The 17194-nt window shown below is 46.4% G+C and overlaps 1 protein-coding gene across 4 annotated transcripts; it reads left to right on the forward strand.

The window, feature by feature from the left end:
* Positions 1–218: 218 nt before the first annotated feature.
* SLC22A17 (solute carrier family 22 member 17) lies at positions 219–6820 on the forward strand. 4 transcript variants are annotated; one of them, XM_007990857.3, is made up of 10 exons: positions 219–483; positions 676–1179; positions 1272–1375; positions 3712–3866; positions 4465–4630; positions 4830–4975; positions 5140–5245; positions 5405–5676; positions 5924–6035; positions 6200–6820. In XM_007990857.3, the coding sequence occupies exons 2-10, from the start codon at positions 913–915 to the stop codon at positions 6486–6488; spliced, it is 1617 nt and encodes a 538-aa protein (XP_007989048.1). In that variant the 5' UTR covers positions 219–483; positions 676–912; the 3' UTR covers positions 6489–6820. The 4 variants fall into 4 exon arrangements, with proteins under 4 accessions (XP_007989048.1, XP_007989049.1, XP_007989046.1 ...); XM_007990858.3 differs by having other exon boundaries at positions 220–483; positions 679–1179; XM_007990855.3 differs by having other exon boundaries at positions 223–483; positions 5405–5622.
* The last annotated feature ends 10374 nt before the right edge of the window (positions 6821–17194 follow it).

The following is a 17194-nucleotide window of genomic DNA, read 5'->3' on the forward strand; positions in this document are numbered from 1 at the left end:
TGGAAGCAGAGGAAGAATCTCTGGCATCTGCCTGGACTACCTACTATCCTTCAGCTTTTTTTGCTTTATACCGCAATGGCCTGCAGACCCAGGAAAGAGACGACAGAGCCCCATTCCCCTCCCTCCCCTGGGCCCTGGCCCCCCTTTCTCTATCTGACGAAGAGTCTGGACCGAAGGTTCTGCTGACGTGGGAAGGGGAGGAGAGTCTAGAGGAAGAGGAGGGGAAAGCAGCGCAGAGATCGCAGAGACCAAGGAGGCGCCCGCGGCTGCAGAGCTGCGGAGCGGGATCTCTTCGGGCTCTCTGGGTCCGGGCAGTCGGCGCGCAACTGGGCCAGAGGGCAGCGCATCCTTTCGGCGCGGGCTGGCAGGGCCCCTGCGGTCAGCAAGCTGGCTCCCCGGGTGGCCACCGGGACCCCCGAGCCCAATGGCGGGGGCGGCGGCAAAATCGACAGCACTGTAGAGATCACCCCCACCTCCAACGGAGTGAGTGCCCGAGCCCCAGGTGGCGACGCCATCCTCTCCCCGCACCCCCGCCCCCGCGGAGCGCCCTTCGTTTTCCTCCTGCGCATCCCCCGCCCCTGCCTGCCTTCCTAGCCCTCGCTCCCGCCTGCCCCTGCCCTTGCTCTGCGGTTTCCTCCGCTTCACCCTTCTCCTGCCACCCCCTGCCCCCCACAGCAGGTCGGAACCCTCGGGGATGCGGTGCCCACGGAGCAGCTGCAGGGTGAGCGGGAGCGCGAGCGGGAGGGGGAGGGAGACGCGGGCGGCGGCGGACTGGGCAGCAGCCTGTCGCTGGCCGTGCCCCCAGGCCCCCTCAGCTTTGAGGCGCTGCTCGCCCAGGTGGGAGCGCTGGGCGGCGGCCAGCAGCTGCAGCTCGGCCTCTGCTGCCTGCCCGTGCTCTTCGTGGCTCTGGGCATGGCCTCGGACCCCATCTTCACGCTGGCGCCCCCGCTGCATTGCCACTACGGGGCCTTCCCCCCGAATGCCTCTGGCTGGGAGCAGCCCCCCAATGCCAGCGGCGTCAGCGTCGCCAGCGCGGCCCTAGCAGCCAGCGCTGCCAGCCGTGTCGCCACCAGTACCGACCCCTCGTGCAGCGGCTTCGCCCCGCCGGACTTCAACCATTGCCTCAAGGATTGGGACTATAATGGCCTTCCCGTGCTCACCACCAATGCCATCGGCCAGGTGAGGCGGCCAGGCGGGCCGCGGGTCTGGGGGCGGGCAGAGAGCGGCGAGGGCGGGGCCTCACGCCCCCTGCACCCTTCTCACGTCCCCAGTGGGATCTGGTGTGTGACCTGGGCTGGCAGGTGATCCTGGAGCAGATCCTCTTCATCTTGGGCTTTGCCTCCGGCTACCTGTTCCTGGGTTACCCCGCAGACAGGTGAGGGGTGTCGTGGGGGCAGGGCTGGTAGAAAGGAGGGGGTGCTAGGGAAGCTAGCCCAAGCAGCGGGCGCTTACAAGAGGTCGAAGACGACTCGCTGGACCCTGCAGTCTTCTCTGGACTTCTATTCAATGGTCTACCCATGTCTCCACTTCACTCCCCATCAAGAAATACACCTTCCCTACCTCTTCCATGCAAGGGAATGACTCGACCTCCATGGACTATTAGTTCCATTCCCACTAATTAGTGGCCCCCCATCCATTAATCAATGGCCTCATCTCCAAAGAGAAAAGTGTCATTCCCACTAACAGCCCACATGGACTGTTAGCTCCATCTCAGTGACCTCATTCCTGAAGATCAATGTTAATTCCTAAACACCAACAGCTCCATTCCCACTGACCAATAGTTCAACTTCACAAACAAATTACCTCATTTCTGACCAGTGGCCCCTCCCCTACAAGTCAGTAACTATCTCCCAAGAAAATATCCTCAGACCCAATAATCCACAGTCCCATGCCTGCCACCAAATGACCCCACCCTCTGTAGGTGAATAGCCCATAGATTAAAAGTCACACCCTCATGGATCCTCAGGTCTTTGAGATCCTCTCACCAAAATCCCCATTTCCATGAGTCAATAGCTTCACCTCCAGAGATCAACAGCCCAATCCCAGCAACCAGTAACTCTTCCCACAGATCAAAAAATCTCATCTCTGATTCTGGTCACCATCACCACTGACCAGATGCTCTCACTGCACTAAACTTCCTCCTGGATGATTAGACTGAGCCCCATTGATCCACAGTTCCATCCAAGTGGATTAATAGCTCAAGTTCTATGGATCAAAGCCATCCCAACATTCAGTAGTCCAGTTCCTTAAAATCAATACCCATCCTCACTGCCCAACAGTCACACACCTCTGTGGGCCAATGGTCCTAAACCCACAGGTCAGTAGCCCATGCCTATGCATCAGTGGCCTCATTGCCACAGACCAGTAGCTCATTCCTATGGAACAATGGTTTCATCCCCAAAGATCAATAATTTGGTCTCTTAAAATCCGTAGCCTTCAGCACATTAACCAATAAGCCCATCCTCATGGAAAAATACTCCACCTCATTAGATCAATAGCCTAACTCCCAGGGATTGGTGCCCCCTTTCCAATGACCAGAGGCTCCCTATCTTCATCTCCATAGATCAGTGGTCTTATCCCCAAAGATCAATAGCCCAGCCTCCAAGGATCAGTAACCATGTTTTCACTAACTCATAGTCAGTGACTATCATCACTTACCAATCATCTCATCTCCCCTGGTCTGTGACCTTATCCTTATGCACTATTCCCATGGATTAATAGATTCATCCCATTGATCAATAGTCCTGCCCCGTGGATTAATAGACCCATGTCCATGTCCCCACTGACCTTTCTTTTTTCTTTCTTTTTTTTTCTTTTCTTTTTTTTTTCTTTTTGAGACAGAGTCTCGCTCTGTTGCCCAGGCTGGAGTGCAGTGGCACAATCTCAGTTCACTGCAACCTCTGCCTCCCGGGTTCAAGCGATTCTCCTGCCTCAGCCTACCAAGTAGCTGGGACTACAGGCACACACCCCCACACCTGGCTAATTTTTGTATTTTTAGAAGAGACGGGGTTTTACCATATTTGTCAGGCTGGTCTTGAACTCCTGACCTCATGATCTGCCCACCTCGGCCTCTCAAAGTGCTAGGATTGCAGGCGTGAGCCACTGCGCTCAGCCTGACCGTTCTTAATGTATTAATAGATCAATGTACCACCTCCATGGAACAATGGTCTCATCTCCAAAAATCAATTACTCCGTCCCCTAATGTCATTAACTTTACCTTCACTGACCAGTAGTATCCCCATGCACAAGTGGCCAATGGCCTCCCCTCCACAGGTTAATAGTTCCAACTCCGTATATCAATGAACCCCCCTCTCACATCTCCTCTGAACAGTCTAAGCAAGACAAGCTCCATGCCCACGGACCATTAGCTCTATTCCTAAGGATGAATGGTCCCAAATCCCCTAAGCAATTACCCATCCCCTCTGATGAATGATCTCACATCCATTGACAAGTGCCCTAATCTCTGACCAATAGCCCAAGAGTCAATGTTCCCACCTCTTACAGAATCACAACCACACCCCAGTGCCCAGTAGCCAGGCATCACCCACCCATGGTCCCCATCCCTTCCCATCTTCTCAAGCCTCTTTCCAACTCTTGCTCCCAGAACTTCATTCTCATACCTCTAGCTCTAAAGTGTGCAGCCGGGTCTTTCCCAGCAACTTCCCCACCACCAGAGAGTCTGGGTGACCAGAAGCCCTTCCCACTTTCTAGGTTTGGCCGTCGTGGGATTGTGTTGCTGACCTTGGGGCTGGTGGGACCCTGTGGAGTAGGAGGGGCTGCTGCAGGCTCCTCCACAGGCGTCATGGCCCTCCGATTCCTCCTGGGTTTTCTGCTTGCCGGTGTTGACCTGGGTGTCTACCTGATGCGTAAGTGGCACCCTCCCAGAATTCCCTCCCTTGGGTCTCATGCCTACCTGCCTGCATCCCCAGGCCATCCCCACTGCCCCTTAGGCCACATTTCAGCTGCCTAGAATTTCAGCTATCTTTCTGCCCAGGCCCTTGAAGAATCCAAGGCTCTTGCTTCTCTCTGCACCTATCTCCCTGTCCCCACAATCTTTAAAGTCTTTGCCCTGGACTTACTGCTGCCAGGGGATAAGGTGCTATTCCCCTGACAGTAGTAAGTCCAGGGACAAGGATTGTCCCTAGCTGTGCGACCTTGGACAAGGGTTGATGTGAAGGTCAAATAAGAGGCCTGATGGGAAAGGGCCTATAAACTGGAAATGCTGAACACTCACCAGGGACTCTGGCCCTAGAGCCCTCCTAGGTTTGAGCAGGAGAGGAGAGAGGGCTGAACAATCTCCCCAATCCTTGCCACCCAGAGGTTAGCAAGGGAGGCAATGGCTGCAGCCTCCACTCTGGGTCTGACCTCACTCTCTGTCCTCCTCCCTCCCTCTCTCCTCTTCTCTCTTATGTCTTCTTCCTCTCTGGCCTCCCTCTCCTCTCTCCAACCCTGCTGTATCTCCAGGCCTGGAGCTGTGCGACCCAACCCAGAGGCTTCGGGTGGCCCTGGCAGGGGAGTTGGTGGGGGTGGGAGGGCACTTCCTGTTCCTGGGCCTGGCCCTTGTCTCTAAGGATTGGCGATTCCTACAGCGAATGATCACCGCTCCCTGCATCCTCTTCCTGTTTTATGGGTCAGTATTGCCCTTCACTTGTCATCTGGCAATTCCCATCTCTGCCTCCAAACTAGCCCTAGCCCGGAGACCCCTCCTCTTCTCCAACCACCCCTGGTCCAGGCCTACCCCAGCCCCAGTCCCTCAGAGGTGCACGTTTCCCACCCCTAGATCAAGAGAAGGGAGACCTCACAGTATACCCCTTCCACCTTGCCCCCAGCTGGCCTGGTTTGTTCCTGGAGTCCGCACGGTGGCTGATAGTGAAGCGGCAGATCGAGGAGGCTCAATCTGTGCTGAGGATCCTGGCTGAACGAAACCGGCCCCATGGGCAGATGCTGGGGGAGGAGGCCCAGGAGGCCCTGCAGGGTAAGAGATAGGGGTCCCTGTGAGTGTTGCTTCACTTGCACACATGATGGTGCCCTCTGCATAGTTGTAGCTGTGCCACCTTCTCCCAGGGTCCCCACCACCCATGTGGGAGGATCCTGGGTTCTCAGGGTTTTCTTCTGACAGCTCCTCTCTCTCTCCCAAAGACCTGGAGAATACCTGCCCTCTCCCTGCAACATCCTCCTTTTCCTTCGCTTCCCTCCTCAACTACCGCAACATCTGGAAAAATCTGCTTATCCTGGGCTTCACCAAGTGAGCCTGGGTGTCTGGGCTGAGGGCCAGGCCAGTAGCTGGAATGGGGGCTGGCCGGGTGGGAAGGCCCAAGGACCCCTGCAGAGGACCATCAGCACTGTGGGAGGCTGCACGAGGGGATTCAGACTCTGTTCTTTGCTTCCCCACTCCTTCTCACAGCTTCATTGCCCATGCCATTCGCCACTGCTACCAGCCTGTGGGAGGAGGAGGAAGCCCATCGGACTTCTACCTGTGCTCTCTGCTGGCCAGCGGCACCGCAGCCCTGGCCTGTGTCTTCCTGGGGGTCACCGTGGACCGATTTGGCCGCCGGGGCATCCTTCTTCTCTCCATGACCCTTACCGGCATTGCTTCCCTGGTCCTGCTGGGCCTGTGGGATTGTGAGCATCCTACCTTTCCCACAGTGTGGGCTCAACAAGGGATCCCCAACAGAGGTGCTTCAGACAGGCTCAGCCATTTCTTCTGGCACAAGCCTCCCAAGACAAGCCCCAGACCCTGTCCAGCTCTTCCACATGCCTCCACCAGGCCGCACAGCCCCATCTGCTCTCCCAGTCAGTTACTGAATGCCCAGAGCCTGCCCAGCTAGAGCCATGGGAACAGAGAGCCAAGGGGATGACACCCAGGACTAGGAGAGCCTTGACCTCCCCACCTCCATTTATATCATCCCTCTTGCGTCTGCAGATCTGAACGAGGCTGCCATCACCACGTTCTCCGTCCTTGGGCTCTTCTCCTCCCAAGCTGCCGCCATCCTCAGCACCCTCCTTGCTGCTGAGGTCATCCCCACCACTGTCCGGTGAGAGCAGGGGTGCCCCCAGGGGCAGAGCCAGGACCCTCGGCCTCCCCCTCCCCCAACCCACTCCTGAGGACGGGGCTTGTGGGCTGGAGGAGGGGGGGCTGTGGGAGAAGGGCAGGGCAAGGCCACAGCTGTGGGCTGAGCTCCTCCTCCTTCCTCCCCAGGGGTCGCGGCCTGGGCCTGATCATGGCTCTAGGGGCGCTTGGGGGGCTGAGCGGCCCAGCCCAGCGCCTCCATATGGGCCATGGAGCCTTCCTGCAGCACGTGGTGCTGGCGGCCTGCGCCCTCCTCTGCATTCTCAGCATTATGCTGCTGCCGGAAACCAAGCGCAAGCTCCTGCCGGAGGTGCTCCGGGACGGGGAGCTGTGTCGCCGGCCTTCCCTGCTGCGGCAGCCACCCCCTACCCGCTGTGACCACGTCCCGCTGCTTGCCACCCCTAACCCTGCCCTCTGAGCGGCCTCTGAGTACCCTGGCGGGAGGCTGGCCCACACAGAAATGTGGCAAGAAGATCGGGAAGACTGAGTAGGGAAGGCAGGGCTGCCCAGAAGGCTCAGAGGTACCTTACGCCAGCCATCGCGGAGAGCTCAGAGGGCCGTGCCCTCCCTGCCTCCTCCCTGCTGCTTTGCGTTCACTTCCTTGGCCAGAGTCAGGGGACAGGGAGAGAGCTCCACACTGTAACCACTGGGTCTGGGCTCCATCCTGCACCCAAAGACATCCTCCCAGACCTCATTATTTCTTGCTCTATCATTCTGTTTCAATAAAGACATTTGGAATAAATGAGCATATCATGGCCTGGACTTCTGTTTGTCCTTCTACGTCTTGGGGGAAGGTTTTTCTCAGTGTAATGCACACCAATAACAATCTCTCCTCTCCTTCCCTGTGTCCTGCCCCGAGTGATGACTTACAGACAACTGTCACCACTTACTGACTGCTTGCACTGTTGCCAGAACGGGACTAAGCATTTGACACACTTCGTATCATTTAATTTTTACAACATTGCAAGGTAGGTGTTTGGATCAATGTGTTTGTTGTTGTTGTTGTTGTTGTTGTTGTTGTCGCAAGCAATAAAAACTGGCTCTAATTAACTTAAACAAAAAGGAATTATTAGATTTGGTGGGGCAGGTTGTGGTGGGAGCTCACAGAATGAAGGAGAAGCAGAACTAGTCATAAAAAAAAAACTAGTCATAAAAGAACTAGTCAGGAGCGGAGAAGACTCCTTGTCTGAGGAGCAGAAACCAGCGACATTTTTGTCAGGGCTTCTAGATGAATGAGCTCCATTGGAATGTAATCTTCGGGTTATCCCACTGAAGATTCATTTCCAGAGAGCATGTCACTGGCTAGACAGAGTAACATGCCTCCTACACCCCATTTCTCCCAACTGGGAATAGGGAAAGCAAAAGCAGAACTGGGACTGGGTGTTACTCAGAAAAAAAAAATAGAAGCTCAATACAGCGTTATTACTCTCTTAAGCAGATGAGAAAACTTATGGTCAGAAAGACTCAGTAACTTGCCCAAGGTTACAAAGCTAATGAGTGACAAAGCTAAGACATGATTAGATCCCAGAGAGCTCTTCATGGATGCATACTGTAGTCACCTTCCCAACTCGTCTAACTTTTGGGCACTTTCCTTAAAAGGCAAAAGTGGGTTCTCTTGGCTCTCTGGAAGGTGGCAGCAGAAAACTGAGACTTCTACCTCAGTGCCAGGGCCTGCCTATTAAACCAAACCTGGTTTGGCTTTACCACTTTGGGCAAATCTCTTAGCTTCCAACTTCCTTTAAGAGTTGCTATGAGGATTAAGCAAGATAATGTATCCTAAGTGTCTCTTAAACTACCCCCACTAGGTGTAAACTGTAAACCAAAAATTATCTGAGACAAGTTTCAATCAATTTAGAAAGTTTATTTTGCCAAGGTTAAGGATGCACCCATGATACAGCCTCAGGAGGTCCTGAGGACGTGCCCAAAGTGGTCGAAGTACAGCTTGCTTTATACATTTTAGGGAGACATAATACATCAGTCAGTACGTGTAGGATTTACAATGGTTGGATCTGGAAGAGTGGGACAACTCAAAGGCAGGGCCAGGACTTCCAGGCCATAGTTAGATTTAAACATATTCTGATTGGCAATTGGTTGAAAGAGTAATTATCGGTAGAAAGGAATGTTTGGGTTAAGCTAAGGAGTTTTGGAGACCTACGTTTTATCATGAAGATGAAGGCTTCAGAGAAAATAGATTGTAAATGTTTCTTATCAGACTTAGGTTTATGTTGATGTTAATACTGGAGGGATATAATGAGGCATGTTGGACCTCCACTTCCCATCATGACCTGCACCAGCCTTTCAGGTTAAATTTTAGAGTGCTCTGGCCGAGGGGTTGTGTCCATTCAGATGGTTGCAGTGTGAGTGGCGAGACCTTTGAGTTTTATTTTTAGTTTACATTCTCCCCCTTCTGGCCAAGATTTGCCAGAGATAACATCAATGGCCACCAATTTTGATTTTGTTCCATAGCATTGTCTGGGTGACATGGCTGCCTACCCCAGGTCCATCTTGTCCCTCAGTGGGAGTCCCTGTGACCGAGGGACTTAACACTCAACAAGACTTACAGCCAATTAATTGCTCTAGGCTAGATAAGAATGGACATGGACAGGCATTCACCCCTTAAAATTGTTTTTTCTTTTAAGTAGAAAGTGAACAAACAAAAAGCCAAAGGAAAGGTTACAAAACTGACTTATTTTTAAACTTCTATGCATTCAGCTACTGTAATCTTGGTTTTAGTTACGGACTTATAGCAATTAGCTATATAAAACATAAGTATTGTTCAAAAAACGATTTTATATATCTCTATCAGCACAACTTATCACTGGGAGTATTATACCCAGAAGGCTGGGTAAGTCGCAAGGTATCTTTATCTTATCAGTAATTATTTTAATTCTACAGGAAGTAGGACATTTTTTTCTTTTTTTTTGAGACGGAGTCTCACTCTTTTTCCCAGGAGGGAGTGCAGCAGTGCAATCTTGGCTCACTACAATCTCTGCCTCCTGTGTTCAAGCAATTCTCCTGTCTCAGCCTCCTGAGTAGCTGGGATTACAGGTGTGTGCCACAACGCCCAGCTAATTTTTGTGTTTTTAGTAGAGACAGGGTTTCACCATGTTGGCCAGACTGGTCTTGAACTCCTGACCTCAGGTGATCCGCCCAGCTTGGCCTCCCAAAGTGCTGGGATTACAGGCGTGAGCCACGCGCCCGGCCAGGAAATTCTTCTTGGTTGGGATGGATGCAAAGGTGACACAGAATAGCTTCAGAAGACAAAGTACTTTATTTTGCCATCTGTTTACATGTTTTTGTACCCATCCTTGATTTGGAGGGCCTGACCTTAACCTAATTCTATCCCTTAAAACCAACCCTTAACCATCTCACGCATCCACCTCGTCCACAACAGTCCCTGGGCTTAGAGAGAGGGTGCTTATATAGTCTTAGCAGCAGGGCATTTTCAGTGAATAACAGATCCAGCCCAGTGGGATGCCAAATGAGGGAGATTCACATCTCTGGTCTTCAGAGTACCATGATTTTGGTTTCCTAGGAAATAGAACAAGGAGAGATAAATAACATAAATATTTTGACAATCAAAAGAATATTTGTGTGTCAGAACAGAAAAAGGGAGCTATTCTATTAGAGTACCAACTAAAAATAGGAAGAAAAATTATAATCTGGTACTCTTTAGAGGATTATTGTAGCCAAGAAATAATTCATTGTTCAATCTGTGCTCAAAAACAAAAGTCAGGGCTGAAATTTGTGTACAAAATAAGTTTTAGGCTTATTATAATCTGCCTGATTATTCATATAAAGTGCAGCAAGAATTGTTTGGCCATATAGGCTCCTATTAGGTTGACTTTGCTGGAAATTTACCTACAAATATGTTATTCTAGTCAAAGCCTTGGCAAAATAACCAGTGTCTCTGATTGCTCTGTTCTAAAAGACTCTTACTAAGCTGATGCAAACGACTATGTTGTCATAAACTCACAATCCAAATTTTGGAGAACTCAGATAGATAGAAAGGAAAATTTGCTTACAAACACATACTTCACTCAGTTGCTTTAAACTATAAATAACTCAAAAGAAAAAGATTTGTTTGACTCTTCTTTAACCATAACAGCAGCTTTCAAACAGGATGTTTGTTCACCTTGGAACTGCCATTCACAAGTCAAACAGCTAATGAGAGTTATCTACCAGGTACTGTAGAATCTAGCAGCTCCTCACATAGTTAGAATCAGTCCTAGGTGGAAAAAAAAAAAAAAAAGAGGCTTCCTGCTCATGAGTGTCTCCTCCTTGTATCCCCAGGTAGCAAGATCTTATGTAAACCATTTTTATTTTGTCATGGAACTCCTTAGGGCACCATTATTTCCATTGGCATAGGGTAGCTTCAGTTAACATTCCATAGCAAGGCAGTAAATGCCTCTCAAGCAGAAATTCTCTAGCCCAGTCATTGTCATTGGGAAGTGCCCACAATCTTTTGCCATCAGCACGAATAAATGCTCCACAAAGGGCTATAAAGTGGTGGATTTGTTCGACTAGCACTCCAGCTTCTACCCTACACTTTGTGGGCTCAGGCAATCTTACTAGTTCCCATTTGGCGTGTACAATTAACATTTCTGAAAGAGCAGATTTACATGCCTTCAGTTTTATGGCACTAGATAGGGAAAACACACCCCAATTAGATACAATACCCATTTTCTCTTTTCTTTTTTTTTTTTAGGTGGAGTTTAGTTCGTTGCCTGGGCTGGAGTGCAATGGCACCATCTTGGCTCACTGCAACCTCCACCTCCCAGACAATAACCATTTTCATAAGACATTTAGGTAAAGGAGTTACAACTACCTTACATAAAACCTGTTTATGTAAACATCTCAAATTTCATAATCCTTTCAACCTGTGATTTTTTTTTTGGCGGGGGGACACAGTCTTGTTCTGTCGCTAGGCTGGAGTGCAGTGGCACAATCTCAGCTCACGACAACCTCCAACTCCCAGGTTCAAGCTATTCTCCTGCCTCAGCCTCCTGAGTAGCTGGGCCACCAAGCCCAGCTAATTTTTGTATTTTTAAGAGAGACAGAGTTTCACCATGTTGGCCAGGATGGTCTTCATCTCTTGACCTCATGATCCACCTGCCTTGGCCTCCCAAAGTGCTGGGATTACAGGTGTGAGCCACCACATCTGGCCAATCTGTACATTTTTATGTTCTCGTCACAGGAACTTTTCTTTTCTACCCACAGACTATTTTACCTTTTCTGGTGAAAAAAGGCTTGGGTTCCCAGCCGGGAGTTGAGCCAAGGGACTCAGGCTCTTTTGCCAATTTTTTATCTTAATTTGCCCCAGCATTGCCCTAGGCAATGTCAGCTTTCATATGATAACCTTTGCCTTTTGATTTTTTTTTTTAATTTTCCAATCTGGGGAAAATAGTGAATAACCATCCAAAAAGGGTGATATTTCCATCACCCCTTCTGGGGAGAGTCCTTCGACTCTGTTTTTCCTTTCTCTTTTTTTTTTATTAATTACTTCAATGTGTTATGCCCCACGAGGGATAGCAAATTTGATAAGGCCTCTCAAACAGTTGCATGATTCTGTAGGAGGGGCACCCATGTAAAAATGGGTCCCCTTAACCTCCAGGTTTGCCATGACGTGGATAATAGGCATATTCAGTGGGAGAATATCTTGGTCATCATAAAGCCAGTCCCACATGGCTCACATATGAAGCATATTAAGTGCTTCATTTGGGGTGCTGCACTTGGTATTTTATAGGCCAGTCAGGCAGTCCCCTTTTCAGGGAAAACAGATCTTACAGTGGCCACTAGGCTGGTTGTTTTCTCAGTAATAACCTCCTGTACATTTGGATCACATGTAGTTATCAGTGATTGTTTAATAGTGAGCTGTGGGTCTTACATCAACCCAAACAAGCTTTTTCCTTCTGTAGCATTTAAAATTAAGGAATTGTCCTAAAAGTAGTTATGTAATATTTTTACTATCCATTATAGTAAAGGTTTCTCAAGAAGCTGATGACACCAACCTACAAAATGGGACAATTCCCTTACATTATACCCTATGGTTTAATAGTTACTCGGTTTTGCCCTTCCCTCACGTTGACTATCTTCTCTGTAACCTCAGAGGCAACTTTTGTTGCCCTGGCTTAATTTTTTTCTTTTTATCCATTTAGTTTTATCTCTGTAATTTTTCCTTTATCTTAAAGTGACTCTTAAATGGTTTCTTAGCTAGAAAAAAATAACAAAAAATTACATTTTTTTTTTTGCAAGAACCACATCCTTGTGTTGTATAAACTTCACCGAAAACACCTTTTACGCTCCTATTATTTTAACTCTTAGTAACCCAAACTCCTAGTGGGAAAAAAAACCTAAGGTTACTTAATTTAACATAACATCACTTTAAGATTTTAAACTATTGCAGAGAATTTTGAGATTAAATTTACCAAATTAATCTTACCAAAGACTGCCAAAGTCATGAATTAAAGGGGATCTGAGCTAGGTTCTATCAGTCTGATGAGTTGTTAGTTTTCTTCAAGTCAAATCATTAGAACTCTTTCATACAGTTTAGTTTAATAGTGAAATGTAACTTCCTCGTGATGCATGCAAACATATAGACATAACAGGCAAAGCAGGCAAAAGCAGACCCAAAAGATTTCTCATTCACCCATTTTCAAAAATTTTCTCCCTTACTTTAGACTATTAATGTTAAAAGTTACAACAAAAGTTGAAGGAGAGAGTTACCATCCCAGGCCTTCTCAAAAGAGAGAAGATAGTGAAATAGCAGGATACAGCTTCTGAGACATCAATCTGAATAATTTCAAAAAGAAACAGATTCTAGAATTTAAAAATTAAAAACATCCTGCATTGTGTATTAGTCCATTTTCACACTGCTATAAAGAATTCCCCAAGACTGGGTAATTTAAAAAAGAAGAAGTTTAATTGACTCACAGTTCTGCATGGCTGGAGAGGCCTCATGAAACTTAAAATCATGGTGGAAGGGAAAGCAGGCACGTCTTAAATGGCAGCTGCCTAGAGAGAGAACATGAAAAGTCCAGGGGAAACTGCCATTTATAAAATCATCAGATCTCGTGAGAACTCCCTCACTATCACAAGAACAGCATGGGGGAAACCACCCCCATGATCCAATCACCCACCACCAGGTCTCTCCCCTCAACACCTGGGAGGGATGTTAAATTAAAATTCAAGATGAAAATGGGACACAAAGCCTAACCATATTACATTAAGTAACTCTATTTTAAATGAAATCTTGTTTTAACCAATTCTTTAGATTTTTGTGAGTGTATTTTTAATATCAAAATTCAATTTTTAGAAAAACTACTATAATTTCCTTTAATTATAGCCAATTAATTGCATTTTTATAAATTCCTTTTTTACCAACCTTATTACAACTTAGACCATTTACAACATGCTTAGACTTTTGGCTTGTCCTAAATATTCCTCTTTCTTGAACAATCCATTCATTTTATTTTATTTTATTTTATTTATTTTTTTATTTTTTTATTTTTGAGTCAGAGTCTTGTGCTGTTGCCCAGGCTAGAGTGCAGTGGCACTCTCGGCTCACTACAACCTCCGCCTCCTGGGTTCACGCCATTCTCCTGCCTCAGCCTCCTGAGTAGCTGGGACTATAAGTGCTCACCACTACGCCCGGCTAATTTTTTGTATTCTTTAGTAGAGACAGAGTTTCACTGTGTTAGCCAGGATGGTCTCGATCTCCTGACCTCATGATCCACCCGCCTCAGCCTCCCAAAGTGCTAGGATTACAGGTGTGAGCCACCACACCCGGCCCATTTTATTTTAGAACAAAAATTCACCATACAAGACTCTTTCTCATATAAAATTATTTTAAGCTTTCTTACCAAAAATACCTCTTTATTTTCTATAACTTTCTTTGCATGTCTCTTATTTCCTAGTTCCTCTTACCTTGTTTTACACATAACATTTAAATAAGCTTTGAATAGACAAAAATTATTCACCTTTTAATAAGAACATATTTTTTAGAATGTTCTCCTACACTGTAATTTTTTTAACTGGAAAATAACTAGGCATTTAATGAAATATTTAATTTAACTTTAGATTCTAATTTATGACAAGTTTGTTTACAAGTATTTATTCCATTACATTTACCAAATTATTTTAATAGTTTACCTAGTGATATGGTTAGGCCTGTGTGTCCCCACCTAAATCTCATCTTGAATTATAATCCCCATAATCCCCATGTGTCAAGAGAGAGACCAGGTGGAGGTAATTGACTCATGGGCGTGGTTTACCCCATGCTGTTCTCACAATAGTGCGTTCTCACAAGATCTGATGGTTTTATGTGTTTGGCAGTTCCTCCTGCATTCATTCTCCTTCCTGCTGCCTTATGAAAAAGGTGCCTTGCTTCCTCTTTGCCTTCTGCCATGATTATGTTTCCTGAGGCCTCCCCAGCCATGCTAAACTGTGAGTTGATTGGACCTCTCTCCTTTATAAATTACCTAGTCTTGGATAGTTCTTTATAGCAGTGTGAAAATAGACCTCCAGAGAGAGAAACTAGATTATTTATGAAAATTGTGATAGTCATTATTTAAAGTTATTTCCCTGTCAACCATTTTTATAGCCTGTGAATTTCAGGTTATCACCTAAGTAAGTACCTTAAGATTAAATACATGATTATTTTACCAATAATTCAAGATTTAACTGTTTTCGTTAAATCAATAACATTAAGTTCTTTTTTATTAAAAATGACATACACAAAAATCATTATGTTTTTTATTGGGTTTATAGTTTTATAACCCTTATGCCAAATTTTGACACCTTATAGTATTCAGCAGAGATAAGTATGAAATCACTTGATCAATAAATGTAAACAAAAATGTATGCTGACAATTCTTTTTTTTTTATGCTGACAATTCTTAAGACATTTCAAATATTTACCAGTAATTTTAAAGCTAGCTTATTAAAGATTTTACTTAAGTCATGTAAACTTGAAATGCATTTGAGCTTATCATTTAATTTATGGTTAATCTATAATTGGTAGCCAATTTGTTACCTTGTGACCCAAAACACAACAGAATCCATGTATGTATACATAAACACACATACACACTCATGCAACCAAAGATCCTATAGCTTTTACTTCAGAACATTAGCCATGAGACATTAATAAAAACTCGTTGGTTTGCAAAAACAATAACAAAAGAAATGGTTGGATTCCAATAGTGGATTTTATCTCAGTAGAAAAGTAACAGCAGACTTAAAGCGGGCAGAAAAGAAAGCAAAGAAATAGAGAACTTCAGAACTTTATAGTTGCAGATTTACCTTCAGGCTCTGAATTCTCCTTGAGGTGATTTGCCCATCAGTTTAAAATGTGCACAAGAGCAGACTTGATGTTTAACCAGTTGGAGTATTAGAAAACCTGGTGTGCCATTCCATTTACACAACCACTTGCAAATAAAGGGTCATAAAACCAAACAGGGTGCCTGAGAGGGGTCATTCTTCTTGTCTGTCCTCATTCCTAGAAAATTCATTCCCCACATTTTTTCTTAAAAGGAGGAACTGAGCTGTGGCCTAGAGTTTGGTGGAGTGGGGCAAAGTGTGCTGGTTGTGGGTGAGACTCCACAGTGTGTCACACACAATGTGTCTCAGTTTCTCTCTCTGGAGGTCTAGCACCTCCAGGAGGGCTGATAGCATGGGGTGACCAGCTCCTATATGTGCTTTCTGGATGAGCCTTTTTAAACTAATTTTGTTTGGAGTTCCCTGTAGGGCCACTGTACATCATGGGGGCTAAACCCCCCAACATTCCCACTCAGCCCCCTGTCACTCAGGGGCACCTTTTGACTGGGAAGAGCAAAATGCCCTTTCTCTTTGGAGCTGTGGAAACTCAGTCTCTCATTTATCCATGAAAAGGACAGTTCACTTCCTCGCATGAATGCAGAGCAGCCAGTCAAGACAAATTTCAGGAGGAAAGGCAATGGAGAAGACACTTTTTTTTTTTTTTTGAGACAGAGTGTCACTCTGTCACCAGGCTAGAGTGCAATGGCACAATCTCGGCTCACTGCAACCTCCACCTCCTGGGTTCAAGCAATTCTCCTGTCTCAGGCTCCTGAGTAGCTGGGACTACAGGTGCACACTACCATGCCCAGCTAATTTTTGTATTTTTAGTAGAGACAGGGTTTCACCATGTTGGCCAGGATGGACTCGATCTCTTGACCTCATGATCCACCCACCTCGGGCTCCCAAAATGCTGGGATTACAGGCATGAGTCACCGCACCGAGCTGGAGAAGACACTTTTTTAAATGTACCTCCAAACTAGAATTAGGATCCTAAATATCTTCCCAGAAGGAAAAAAAAAAAAAATCTAAGACCACTTTCTGTAAACTGTTCTCAGCCACGCCTAACTTTGTAGCTCTTGTCCGCCATTACACACACCAAAGTCAAATCCTCACACAGTGCAAGGTAATCTTTGGTATCCCCCAAAGCCAAAGAGGTCAGGTAATAAAATATAGGAAAGCAGAACTTTAGACCAAAGAAGAATCTGCCTATGACTCTTGAAACTTCAAAAAGAAACCAGAACACTCCAAAAGGGATGAGTTGCACCTTTGTTTTGAATTATTTGAGGAATTCGGGTCATTAGAAGCCTTCTCTAGATTTTTTCTTGGTACTGAAGATGGCAAAAGGGAAGGAGGAATAGGATAGAAGGAAATTAAGACAGCAAACACGGAAACTATGCCCATGGTTTCTTTTTTTTCTTTTTACACCTGTGAGAAATTTTAGCTTATTCAGAGGCCTTATTCCCCATAATTTGGAATTTCATTAGGATTTGACCAAGACAGGTAGAGCTGGTCAAATCCAATGGGAAAAAGGGACAATAACAAAGAAAAACCAACAATATGATCTCTTAACGCTCTAATAGTAAGGAGAAAATAAGACCAGCTGGTTGTCAACTTTAACCTTTAGTCATTATGGAGAATTTTCAAGACAAAAGAAAAGCCAGCAAGAAAGAAAAAAACCAAATCAGCTTCTTACCTAAAAATGGGTCTTAGGTTGAAGACTACTCTCTACCATCCTAGAAGCAGGAAGAAACTCAAATTTGCCTTGCCTGTTAGATATTAGCTAAAAGTCCAAAAAGGAGTTACTGC

This window comes from Chlorocebus sabaeus, chromosome 29 (assembly GCF_047675955.1).
Source record: "Chlorocebus sabaeus isolate Y175 chromosome 29, mChlSab1.0.hap1, whole genome shotgun sequence".
Classification (NCBI taxonomy): Eukaryota; Metazoa; Chordata; class Mammalia; order Primates; family Cercopithecidae; genus Chlorocebus; species Chlorocebus sabaeus.

What these genes read in the sequence shown, in the direction of transcription:
- SLC22A17 (XM_007990857.3), top strand. Translation starts at nt 913, where the DNA reads ATGGCCTCGGACCCCATCTTCACGCTGGCGCCCCCGCTGCATTGCCAC. An exon ending in GGCCCAGGAGGCCCTGCAGG is followed by an intron (nt 4,976 to 5,139) that starts GTAAGAGATAGG and finishes TCTCTCCCAAAG; the next exon opens with ACCTGGAGAATACCTGCCCT. An exon ending in ACAAGGGATCCCCAACAGAG is followed by an intron (nt 5,677 to 5,923) that starts GTGCTTCAGACA and finishes TTGCGTCTGCAG; the next exon opens with ATCTGAACGAGGCTGCCATC.